At 43.1% G+C, this 12459-nt stretch overlaps 1 protein-coding gene across 2 annotated transcripts in view; it reads left to right on the top strand.

Moving 5' to 3' along the window:
- The first annotated feature begins 157 nt into the window (after nucleotides 1-157).
- LOC103185422 (SEC23 interacting protein) overlaps nucleotides 158-12459 on the top strand; it is a 60070-nt gene continuing 47768 nt past the window's right edge. Inside the window, exons 1-7 of one of the 2 annotated variants that reach the window (XM_042336676.1) lie at nucleotides 158-414; nucleotides 4518-5056; nucleotides 5894-6095; nucleotides 8697-8890; nucleotides 10463-10552; nucleotides 11646-11766; nucleotides 12093-12182. In XM_042336676.1, the coding sequence (XP_042192610.1) occupies nucleotides 285-414; nucleotides 4518-5056; nucleotides 5894-6095; nucleotides 8697-8890; nucleotides 10463-10552; nucleotides 11646-11766; nucleotides 12093-12182 (1366 nt within the window). In that variant the 5' untranslated portion in view covers nucleotides 158-284. Of the gene's footprint in view, nucleotides 415-4514; nucleotides 5057-5893; nucleotides 6096-8696; nucleotides 8891-10462; nucleotides 10553-11645; nucleotides 11767-12092; nucleotides 12183-12459 lie in introns of both variants that reach the window. The other variant, XM_042336675.1, reaches the window with a different exon arrangement.

Genomic DNA, 12459 nt, shown 5'->3' with positions numbered 1-12459 from the left:
CCACCGCGCGCGCGCGCGTGCGCGTGCGCGAGCCGGACCTGAGCGGGGGCTTCGCGGAGCCGCTTTGGCGACGTGTTAAAAAAAAAGCCGAGCTCGCGAGGGGTGGAGGGGGGGAGAGAGAGAGGGAGAGAGGGGGGGCCTCCTGCGGCCTGGACCGACCGACCGACCGACCGGCACACCCACAGGAGAAACGGCGGCGACGACGGCGGCGGTGGTTTGAGGGGCAAATCGATCAATCGATCGATCGATCGCTCGTCAATAATCACAGCGGCGGATCGAAAATCATGGCCGCCGAAAAGAAGCCCAACACCAACCTGCTCTTCTCCTCCGACACCGACTTCAGCTTCCCCGTGCCCTTCATCCCCGTCAGTCAGGCGGCGGCGGCGCCGGCGGACACGTCTCTCCTCTCAGCCGGTGGGTATCCGGGGATGGCGGGTCTCTCTCTCTCTCTCTCTCTCTCTCTCTCCTCGGCCTCTCCCCTCCACTTTCTCCTCAGACCCCGGGGACCTGCCTCCCAAGAGGGTGGGGGCGTGGGGTGGGGTCGGGGGGGAAACCTCTCGTATTCCCTCCTCAAACTGCCATCCCCTCCATCTCTCCCTTTCTCTCTCCCTCTCTCTCTCTCTCCCTCTCTCTCCCTCTCTCTCTCAGTCATAATTCCTTCAGAAACCTAACAATGAATGGGGGGGTCTCACTTCAATCCCCGACCGCTCCGCGGGGTCAGCGCTGTGGGCGGTGGGGGCTGCCCCGTTTCGCTCCGCAGGAGGTGCGGGCGGTTGGCTTGACCGGCGTATCCCGTGAAGCGCTTCGAGACGTCTCGGAAGACGTGCCGAGGCGCTGTATCAAATGCAAGGATTATTATTATTATTATTTGTTGCAGGCGCAGCCGCGCGCGTGTGCGTGTGGGGTGGGGGTGTCCGTAGGCTTTACGCCGCTCGGGACGGTGATGGTTGAGTTGGAGACCCCTGGAAGCATCCGCTCGAGGGATTATAATATACAATGATAAAAGTAATAATCCTGGCGTTCGATGCAGCGCCTTAGCACGTCTTCGAGACGTCCCAAAGCGCTTCACAGAACGTACTGGAATTGGCTGCCAAAGTGAAACGGCCGTGGGTGTTGTGGACGAGACGTGGCGGCCAATTGCGCACAGTTGTGTCCCACAAACAGCCGTGGGTCGAGTGGCCAAATTATTATAGACCTGGAGACCAAAGTTATACATTTTTTATATAGGGGGGAGAGGGGAAGGGAGTGAGTTATTCTGGTCTCCGGTCTGATGGTCTAGTTGTTTCTCGCGTAAGGTTTTTAACAAATTATATTTTTAATAATGAGGAAGAATCCGGGCATTTGATAGAGCGCCGTATCACATTGCGGAGACGTCCCGAAGCGCTTCACAGAATATACTGTAGAGTGATTTGACAGTGTTTTTCTGGGCGAAATGTGTGATCTGCTCGTATTGATGCTGTGTGTATAAAAAGAACAAGCAAACAAACAAGTTTTGTGGGGTGTTTCTGCGCTTTTTAAAAAAGGCTTAATTTTTCACTAGTTGGTTAGTTTTACTGCATTTTAAACAAAAAATCTCAGCCATTCAGTTGTCAGAGCCAGATTTCCCTTTATTTTTAATGACTAATGTATTAGAAATCTGATTGTTATTTTTTTTAAAAATAAGATGACTGCAGAAAATCAGTCTAAACGTTGCAAATAAGTTGAGGGTTAGAGCACGTGATTAGTGTAACTGGAAAAAGTGGGCTGTCTTTCATGCAAATTTTTTTAGAAGCTGTAAAATCAGAGCATTTGTTTCAACTAAACTATTTCTTTCAATAAACCAGTGAGTTATTTTATATAATTCATACTGTATCAGTTTATATAGGTCATGTAAGACGAACAATACTGCATATAACATTTTAAAAATAGGAGGAATGTATACTCTGTGGATACGAAAGAACATCTCGAAGTGGAAGCTGAAAGAACTTGGAGTGTTGATTGACTCAAAGTCATTGCTCACCATATCAAAACAACAACAACAAAATTACCAAAACACAAAATACTGTAGATGCTGAAAATCTGAAAACAAAAACAGAAGTGGCTGGGAACACTCAGCAGGTCAGGCAGCATCTATGGAGAGAGGAAAGTGAGTCAACGTTTTGGGTCCACGGCCCTTCGTCAAAACTCAGTTGACTCACTTTCTTTTCTCCATAGATGCTGCCTGACCTGCTGAGTGTTCCCAGCCACTTCTGTTTTTGTTAAAAACAAAATTACCTTTGTACGTAGCGCCTTTCACGTCGGGAGAACGTCCCAAGGCATTGGACAGTCAGTGTTTCGGACCTGAGCTGGGGTTGAGATTGGAGAGGGTGGAGGGCGGCGGGGGGGAACGAGAGTGATCAAAGGCATGGTCGAAGAGGAGGGTCTTGAGATGCGTCTTGAAGGAGGCATAGGAGAGTGCGAGGCAGAGGGCCTGCAGGATGGAGTTCTAGAAGGGAGTGGGCAGAGTGGCTAAAGGCTTGTCTGCAAATGGTGGAGCAGGCGAGGTGGAGGACATGAAGCAGGCTGGAGCCCGCTACTTGACTACTGTTTGTGGGACACTGCTGTGCGCAATAGGCTACCACGTTTCACCCATAAAATATACAGTCAATTCAATTTACAGTATATTCTGTGAAGTGTTTTTAGACATCTCAATAACGTTAAAAGGCGCTATATCATATGCAAGGATTATTATTATAAATCTTCCAGTTCCCCAGAAGTCATAATCCAACTGTAGTGTCCTCAGGTAATGATGTACCTGGAGTATTGTATACAATGTGTGCCGCTACAACCACTAGGGCTTTAGGCACATGCTGTTCACAGGGCCTAGACAGCAAGGGGGCCCTAACCATTGTGAAACTCATTGAAATCCCCTTCCACCAACCTAACCTACGTGATCAGGCCCTCACCAGCTGACCTCCAGCCAATAGGCATGCCGCTGGGTCCGGATATCCAACCCCTAAGTTTTGTTGCCCAGGGACCTAAGGTAAGGGCCCCCGGAATCGAGCTTTGCATGGACAACCTGCAGGACAAACACCATCCCAGGCCACAACTTAGGAGGTCTGTTGAGGCCCTAGAGAGAGTATGTAGGAGAACAATGTGGCTGATCCTCTGTGTATAATATAATGAACCTCCTTGAATACAATAATCCTCCTTGTATTTGATGTAGTGCCTTTCACTTTGGGAGAATGTTGTGGAGCCCTCGATGTTGGATTCGTTTAGAAAACAGCTAGATTTTTTTAAAACAAAGTATATACTGTATTTATTTGTAGATAGAATATATATGCACACTTATCTCAAGGAAACCGTTCCGAAAGAAAAAGGCAGCTCATTATTATCCCATTACAGGACGCAACAGCCCCTTGTGCCGGGGAGGTTGCCTCTGCACACTTCACACTGGTGGAGGGACCAAGGCTTCCACACTTCGAGGTTCTGCGCCTTTTACAGGGTGCAGTTGCAAGGTCGGTCTTGTGCCCCCCTCCTTTATGGGGAGTGGGGACAGGTTCACGATACACAGGATGTGCACACATTTTTGTGACACTCCTTTTTAACACAATTGGGATCGCCCCTGTGTACACGGCAAACATGTGAACGCATTGTACCCATTAATTTAGAAAACAGCTTGATGCTGTAATGGATGGAGGAAGGTGGATTTTCTTGAAGGATGAATTCAAATATGCTGAAGGGCTTTCTTGATCCTGTGGTTTTGTGTTCTTTATGATGTTGGGTTTATATGCAGAGATATGCACAGTGTATGTTTTTGAAAACTAGTCATAAGCAAATATGAGTTGTGAAGGAGAGTCTGGCACAATTGTACTTCCCTCTCCCTACCATTATTCTCCTCTCTGCCTGTGCAGGTAGGAAAGTTGTGTACAATTAAATCATTATATCAGTAGCATTGAGGGGAATTTTCTTATAACTGTGAACACCACATCAAAGTAACATTAAAAGTATAACACTGAATAACTAGCATAAAATTTATCATACATTTTTGGGGATAATTCAAGTGTGTGTCAGTCTGGCTCAGTTGGGAGGACTATCGCCTCTGAGTGAGAAGATGGTGGATTTTTGCTCTACTCAGGACTTTGGTTCACAGCCTATGTTGATACTTCAGTGCAGTGTTGGGTGTGTGATGTGCTGCAATGTTGGAGATACTTGTCGTCTGATGAGGCGTCAAACCGAGGTCCCAGCCAGCTGTTCAGGTCGAAGTTAAAGATTTCAGACTAATACTCAAAGAGAAGGGACTTTCTTCTGGTGTCCTAGCCAATAGATAAAATTGGTCAATCACTTTACACAGCAACAACTTGCATTTATAGAGCGCCCTTCACTCGGGGCAGTGTCCCGGAGGCTGTTTTCGGGGGACATTACTATCTGCAAATTGATTGCCATGTTCCCTCAAGCAATAGTCATTCCACTTTACAATATATCTTCCAGTAAACATTGTTTTCTTTCAATAAAGTTATTCAGTCCATTATCTGTCTTGCTGATTTGTTTTACAGCAGATGAATCAACAGATGTTGGTGAAGAGGATAGTTTTCTGGGCCAGACTTCTGCTCCTAGCAACCAGCCACCAACATTCAGCTATTTTTCCCAGGCGATAAGTAACAATGATCCTTTTGCAAATATCGGAAGCCCCTCTTTCACAACGACAACATCACAAGCAGCGACAACTTCGTTCTCAAAGCCTCCAGCAGCAGTTGGTCTTGCCTCGACCACCCAATCTGGGCATGATCCTTTTGCATTTCAAGCTCCACATTCTCAGCCAGGTTACGCAAGTCCCTTGGCTTCACAGTATCCTAGCACAACTCACCAGAATGCTCAACCTGGGATCCCCCCACCGACTCCCTTCACATCTCCTCCTCCCGTTCAGACCCAGCAGAGTTATAACCCTTATCGGCAAAATCCACAGAGTAACCGAGCTAACCCATACATTGCCCCACCTCAGTTTCAACAAGGTCAAGCTCACCAGCAGATGCCTCCCCATCACCCTTCTGCAGCACCCACTCAAATGTATCACTCTCCACCACATTCCTTGCCACAGGTAGGTCAAGCTGCTATCTCCTAAATTACCATAGAGTACATGTGTGTTGTGCTAACTGAATTTCTGTTACAGTGTAAAATAATCTGCCCCAAATTAAAAATGCAATCTATTTGTTAGTATCATTTTGAATTTAGTTTCCTTTGTCATAAAATTCATGGACCTGAATTTATTGTTTTCTTATAAAGAGTTGAAATAAAGAATTTCATTCAACGAGCCCTCTCCTATGCCATTGCAGCCAAATATCTTCATTCTAAAAAGTGTTGTACTGCTGTGTTATATACACAAAAAAAAGTTTGACGAGTGGAAGGAATATTTTGTTCCATGGCACTAGATTTTTGCCAAGCTGACTATTTTTTCACAATAGTTTAGTTTTCTGGGAAGTAGCATTGTTTTACATTAATTAAGCTAAATTGGTTAGTTAAGCACTCTGAGACTCCGGTCTGCTTCACATCCCCTGCCTCACTCACCCCTCTATTGGCAGGTGGGCCTTCTGCCACTTGCCTCCACCCTCTGGAACTCCATGCTGCAGTCCGTCCGCCTTGCCCCCTCCCTTGCCACCTTCAAGACCCATCTCAAGACCCTCCTCTTTGACCATGTTTTCGATCTCCCTGCTTCCACCACTGCCCTCCACACTCCACGACTCCCAGCTTGGGTCCATAACTCTGTCTGTCTAGTCCCTCGGGACATTCTCCCGACGTGAAAGGCGCTTTACGAATGTAGCTTTGTTGTTGTTGTGAATGTAAGTTGTTGTTGGAGTTTTGTTTTGAATGATTCAATTTCACAATTGCCTATTGTGTGTTCTTTCAGAAATAATAATTGGTGCATCTCTTTTTCCAGCCACCTATAGGGGAGAGCATGGCTCTGACCCCCGTTTCTAAACCCATATCTTCAGCAATACAACCATTGCTCAGTTTGCCCTATAACATTTATGAAGCTGTTCGACCGCACTGGTTCTTCTGCAAGTTGGTAGAATGTAAACCAGTCTGGATGCCGTTCAGTTTTCTGGACACAACGAAACTGGAGGAAGTTTTCAATTCTGGTAAGTAGAAAAACATGTCATTTCAAGATCCTTTTAGCACCATTATAAGTGACTTCTGCTTCCCAATTTTGGCTGTCAGACTGCTGCAACTTAAAAAAGTGCACCTACTGTGAACAGAATAAATCTCTTCTAGGATTCTAATGTCATTGTCACATGTATTTGATAATGCATGGTAAGTGACATTTTTCCCATTTGCAGAATGAATGTTTGCATTAATAGTTTCTGTTAGTGCTTTGATTACCCTCCTGAGAGAGCCAGCTCATGCTGGCGTATGGTTCAGGAAGATCTGTTCCTACCTCCCTATTTGAGTAATGGAAGAATTGCAGACATGTCTGGCCCACATCACCTGTTGGTCACATGCACACCTTCTAGAAGAGAATGCTGGGTTGTGATCAAGAGTGGAAGCCGTGTCTCTTCTTCCCTCTCTTTTCCTGCCCCCTTCCCATCTGCTTGCCCAAGGCTAGTCCCTGTGGCTGAGATTGATTTGGTCACTCAATCCTAGACTGTTTGTGGGCCATTGCTGTGTGCAATTGGTTACCACGTTTCACCCACAAATACACAGTCAATATATTCTGTGAAGCGCCTTAGGACGTCTCAACGATGTGATAAAGTGCTATATCAAATGCAAGATTATTATTATTGGATGACTTTTTAAACATATCTATGTTTAAGATTGTTTAATATCTTACGTCTTGTCCTTTGCCAGAAATATATTGTTTTGATGTTAACTGACTCTTGTACTTTTATATTTTTGGAAAATAGAAACCACTTTAGCACACTTTACATATTGTATATACTGTATCATATTAAAACTCGTATTCCGAAGTGGAATCTTCTATTCCAAAAGAATTGTGCTCCAATGCATTTGTAACATCAAAATTAATATATAATAACAATCGTATAATATGTTAAAGCTTTGACTAATTGCTGAGTAATTTTGGAAATTGAATGCAATTTTGTGTTTTTATTTTTTCAGCACTGATTGAAAATGCAGCATTTTAATAGTTAACCAATATTGATATTATATTAATTGTATTTCAAATGTTGTATTTTGGGACTCTAACTCAATCACTGTGAATTCCCTGAGTGATAGGATTGCTAATAAGCAGCAATTTAACCAGTATAATGTTGTGCGATTGTCCCGTGCTGCAGCCTGGTCTGGCTGATTGCTGCCACAGCATGTTATCTTTCTACTTCAATCTTCATTGTAAGCGTTGCAATTGTTCATTTGTGCCATTAACAATGGGATCAATACTGTATATGAAACAAAAGCTGACCACAGAAAACAGTATATAGAGATTAGAATCCATGTATGGCACAAAACAAAGGTACATCCCTGGAGTCTGATCCCTCCTGAGGCAGAGTGCCTCCTTCTGCGTCGGTTAAAGTGAGATGTTCTGCTTGCACAGTACAGTCCATCCATGACTGTTTGTGAGACAGTGCTGTGCGCAATTGGCTGCTTGTGTTTCGCCCACAAAATATCCAGTCACTACACTTTACAGTATATTCTGTGAAATGCTTTGGGACATCTTGAAGACGTGATAAGGCGTCAAATGTGAGAATTATTATTATCTTGGCAAGGAGTTAGAGGTAGGCGGGTTGGAAGACTCAGAAAAGAGAATTGAAGCATGGGAAATGTGATGGGGGTGGGAGAGATTACCAAACCAGATTTGAAGGCAACATTCTTCTGCTTTCACATTGGTTTTGTCTTAATTTATCATAACTTAGTTAGGGGCCGAGCGAGATGGTTTTTCAGTTTTAGATACATAATAATAATCCTTGCATTTGATATCGCATCTTCAATTCAGGAGGGCATCTCAAAGCGCTTCACAGGAGTTACTGTAAAGTTGCCCAATAATGTACACTTTTCAATGGATGTGTGTGTATATTTTTGTGTCCAATTTATTCTCTCAATAACATTATTGTGCATAATTTCTACCACATTGATAATTAATTGATTGAGGAGTTGTGCTTCATCGGCATTCCTGACATCCTGGGAGGTTATTTGCTTCATTGTGGCAGGAACATACCACAAGGGAATCCAACTCCTATCTCTGCGAGCCACAGAGGGTGCCGACAATGGAGCCTTGATTAATTCTGTTTAGGCTCAACTTTAAACTAGATTCCTGATAGTTTTCATATGGAAATCCAGGCAGCTCTATTGTTGATACATTCTGCAGATTCCCTTCAGAAATATCACGCACGGTTTCTCAGCATGAGGTTTAGAACTGCACAGAATGATACAGCACGAAAATAGGTCATTCACGCAGTGAGTTAGTTGGTGTTCATACTCTACTCAATTCTCCACCCCTCCTATACTCTGATATATCCTTGTATCCCTTTGTCACACTTTGCATTCTTCTCAAATCACTTCACATCACCGTTGAAGTTATTTGGTGAAGAGAAATTTCTGATTAAGCAGCCTCGCCAGTTAATTATTTTTCACCTACGTGTTGCTTTTTTATAAAAATATTGATTAACTGTTGCTTTAGTTTATTTGGTAGGAGAATGATTTCCTCCTCGCACATCCATTTGCTGTGACCTTTCAGTCAGCTTTTCAGTACAAATGTTAAGCAAACATTTTTGCATTGCAATTTCTAGTACAACTGGACCCAGAGAATGTTGTTGTATGTACTGATGGCGGTCGCTATGATGTTCGTCTGTACGATCGCATGAGACGTGCGGTGTATTGGGAAGAAGAAGATTCTGAAGTGAGGCGATGCACTTGGTTTTACAAGGGGGACTCGGACAGCAGATTTATTCCTTACTCCGAGGAATTCAGTGAGAAATTAGAGGTACAGAACCCTGTAAAGTTTCAAAATAAAATTGTAGGTTCACAAATGGTTGCAAGTTTTGAGTTGGGGAATTGATTGAACCATTGATAACACCTAATATCTTGTATGTTAATGGATTGATTGGTACTTATCCCTTGGCATTAGGAATAAAATTGTCTAAATAATCTATTGTCTAAATAATCCTTTATTGTCTAGTTTTTAATGAGTCACAGAATTCCTACCTGGTAAAATGTAGGTTAGCAATACCGTACTTCTATCCAATCAATGGGATTTTTTGAATACAGTATACATTAATGCATTTTAAATGAATCTTTCCAATTCTGACTTCTCTGTAATTACTGTTGGGTAATTTGATGTTTGATATCAGCAACTAATTCTAAATTATTCTGTTTTAACATTGGTGTTCAAGTGAAAGATCCCCAATGATTGTAGGATGGGAGAAAATGAGCAAATCTGAAGTTTTCGGATCCTGCTGATTTTTTTTGTTTATGTGCAACCTTGCTATAAATGCCATCGTGGAATATGGAAGGATGTCATTCAAGTACCGAGTTGTACCAACGCTAAACCATTCCGTTGTCTGGTTAGCGATTAAATCAGCAATTCACTGAGTTGCAGAACTATTTGACGTTTACCTTCAGTAAATGTTTAAAATAAACGTTTTGTGCATGCATAATGTGTCTGCCGTCATCTCGCAGCTTATGCAATGGTGTCACTTTAATGCAGGTTGCACAATGCAGGTTGCTTTCGATCATCCTGTTTGCAGAATGAGAATTTCCAACACACAAGATCAGTTTTCCCATCATATCTGTGCCAGCTCTCCGAAAGAGCCACCCATTACCCTGCCATTTTCTTATATTCCTCAATATTTCTCTATTTCAAATATTTGTTCAATTTCCTTTTGAAAGCTATTGTTGATATCGGGCCAAAACACACGTTTAGTGGGGCATTTGATTGATGCTGTTAATGTAGCAATTTGCGGCAAAAACTCCCAATCCTTTCCATCTTTTTGATACTTGAGACATTTTCTAAACGCAAGCTAGCCTTTCAGATGAGTAGCCGAGTCTAAGGAATTGATATTTTCGTGTGTAGTTTTATTTTCATTTCTCTTTGACCGTGCCTTCAGCTCCCCTCTCGACTCTCTACCCCCTCCTCGCTCTCACCCTGACCATTTCCCCCACTGCTTGGGTCCTGACCCAACTGTACAGCGCCTTGGGACGTCCTCCCGACGTGAAAGGCGCTCTATAAACGGAATCTTGTTGTTGTTGTAGAAATAGTATTGATACCCACAGAATACACTGCTATACCACGTTCATATATTCAAGCACTGTGTTTCCTTTACAATTAATATTTAACCTATGAGATTAAACAATGTTGGATTGTGTTTTATTGGGAGGATATTTCATAAATGCTTTAGTGAAAAATCTGTCACTTTAAAATTTGTACTAAAATTAAAGCGAGTGAGAAAAAGAGTAAATATTCACAATCTACACCTGAAGTAACTTTGGAATGCAGGGGAAAGCCAGCTGAAAGCACTGGGGAATATCCTCACATCTGTTTCTGTTTTGTTTGCAGGCGGAATATAAAAAAACCGTAACCAGCAACCAGTGGCACAGAAAACTAGAGTTCCCAAGTGGAGAAACCATTGTTATGCACAACCCCAAGGTACAGTCTGCATAAATCACACGCATTCTTGCTCATTAACCATGAGGAGTCCTGTAGCTCAGTGGTTACAGCAGTCGCCTCGCAAGCGAGAGACCTTGAGCAGGTTTCCTTACTCCAAACGCCTGATAATAATCCCTCAAGAAAAAAAAATAATAAAATTGGTCACTTCAACCCATGACACTGCTGTGCGCAATTGGCTGCCATGTTTCGCCCACAAATATACAGTCAATTCACTTTACAGTATATCCTGTGAAGCGCTTTGAGACGTCTCGAAGACGTGAAAAGCGCTATATCAAATGCAAGGATTATTATTAAAGTAAAAGATCTCTGCATTTGTTCAGCAAGAGGGAATGGCGACTTCAATTCCCCACATAATTAACTGGATGCTTTTGTGGCGTGTTAATCTTGGTAGCTGAACAACTATGGAAAGATGATCTGTGGGTGCTACCTTCCCACTGTAGAATAGCTTGACAACGCTAAAAACTGTTCAGGCTCAACGGTAAAGAAAGAGGATTTGGATGAGGTACCAGTGCGCTTTCAAATAAAGGGGAGAAAGTTGCAAAGGTTTCTGTTGAGCTGTACTTTTACAAGGGATTGTTTCGACATGCATTACTTTATACATCCCATTTCCCCTAATGCATTTGTCTTCTACTGCATGCATATCTGCCTTCCAATCTTATTAGTAATAATACAATTTGAAAAAGTCAACAACTCTTGGATGGCTCACATAGGAAAGGCACTGTGTGTTGGAACTAAACCGTACCCACCCAGGCATTGACTACTGAATTGCGCTGTGTTTGCTGTTCTACATTGGCATGCTGTAATTGCTTCTGTGTCCCTGGGCTACAGAAAAGAAAAATCAGCTTTGTTTACCCCTGCTGGTTTCTATCCAGTGACCCCTACTTTATACTGAATATCAGGTGAGGGCAGGATCAGGTTTGGGCATGAAGCTCACACAGTCAAACAGCCTGCCAACAATCATCCAGGCTGATGAAGTGTACACTAGTATTTATCTCTAACCTGTGGGGGGGGGAAGAGGTAAAAAGCTATAATTAAATCAAACCAGGTCATGGATTGATACAATTGCTTCCAGGTGATAGTTCAGTACCAGTCTTCCTCGATGTCAGATGAATGGGGAATGACACAGGATGGGCAGACGAGGCCAAGAGTTGTCAAGCGAGGGATCGATGCTGATCACGATGAGATTCCTGAAGGTACCTGTCTGATCATTCAGCTGACCTTTACTACATTGCACCACTGGTTTGATTCTGAAGATCCCAGGTTTGAATCCATCTTGTGCTGATCTCTGCTGGGACAGTGGCAGGTGTGACAGATTTCCTGGGTTAAATAGTTTGCTGGGGGTGGTGCATAGAGGAAAGAACATACTTTAATAAAAACGGTATCTAGATCCTTGAAGAGTTTTGACTATTCTAACAATGTTCTAATGTTCTTATGTCGCACCTGAATAGCTATGGGGTTATTAGGCAAGGCAATTGTAAATCTGTGGCTTAGCCTTCTCTGTCTCTTTCCCACCCCCCAGGTGAGCTGGCTCAAGTCGATCATGTGGTTTTCATGGCACATGGAATCGGACCCGTGTGTGACCTGCGCTTCAGGAGCATTGTTGAATGTGGTAAGGCTATTGTCAAACTGATCATTCCTCATGCTTTATTACGCGTTGTTTTACTCTGATCCATGGCAGTGCCTTGACAGCACAGCCAAAGAGCCAGCTGGTCTGTTCCTGGAATATATTGAACCCCGACTAATAAGAACCACAATGAGATGTGGCTGAAGGACCATACAGAGCATTTCTTTGGAGTCCAGGTGATCAATCCAAAAAAGTTACATGAGCTTCTCTAATGAAATTCATATAAAATATTGAGCAATAGGAGTTTTTGTTTTAAAAAAAA

Source organism: Callorhinchus milii, unplaced genomic scaffold (assembly GCF_018977255.1).
Source record: "Callorhinchus milii isolate IMCB2004 unplaced genomic scaffold, IMCB_Cmil_1.0 Scaffold7, whole genome shotgun sequence".
In the NCBI taxonomy this organism is placed as follows: domain Eukaryota; kingdom Metazoa; phylum Chordata; class Chondrichthyes; order Chimaeriformes; family Callorhinchidae; genus Callorhinchus; species Callorhinchus milii.
This window is presented reverse-complemented; position numbering and strand designations above follow the sequence as displayed.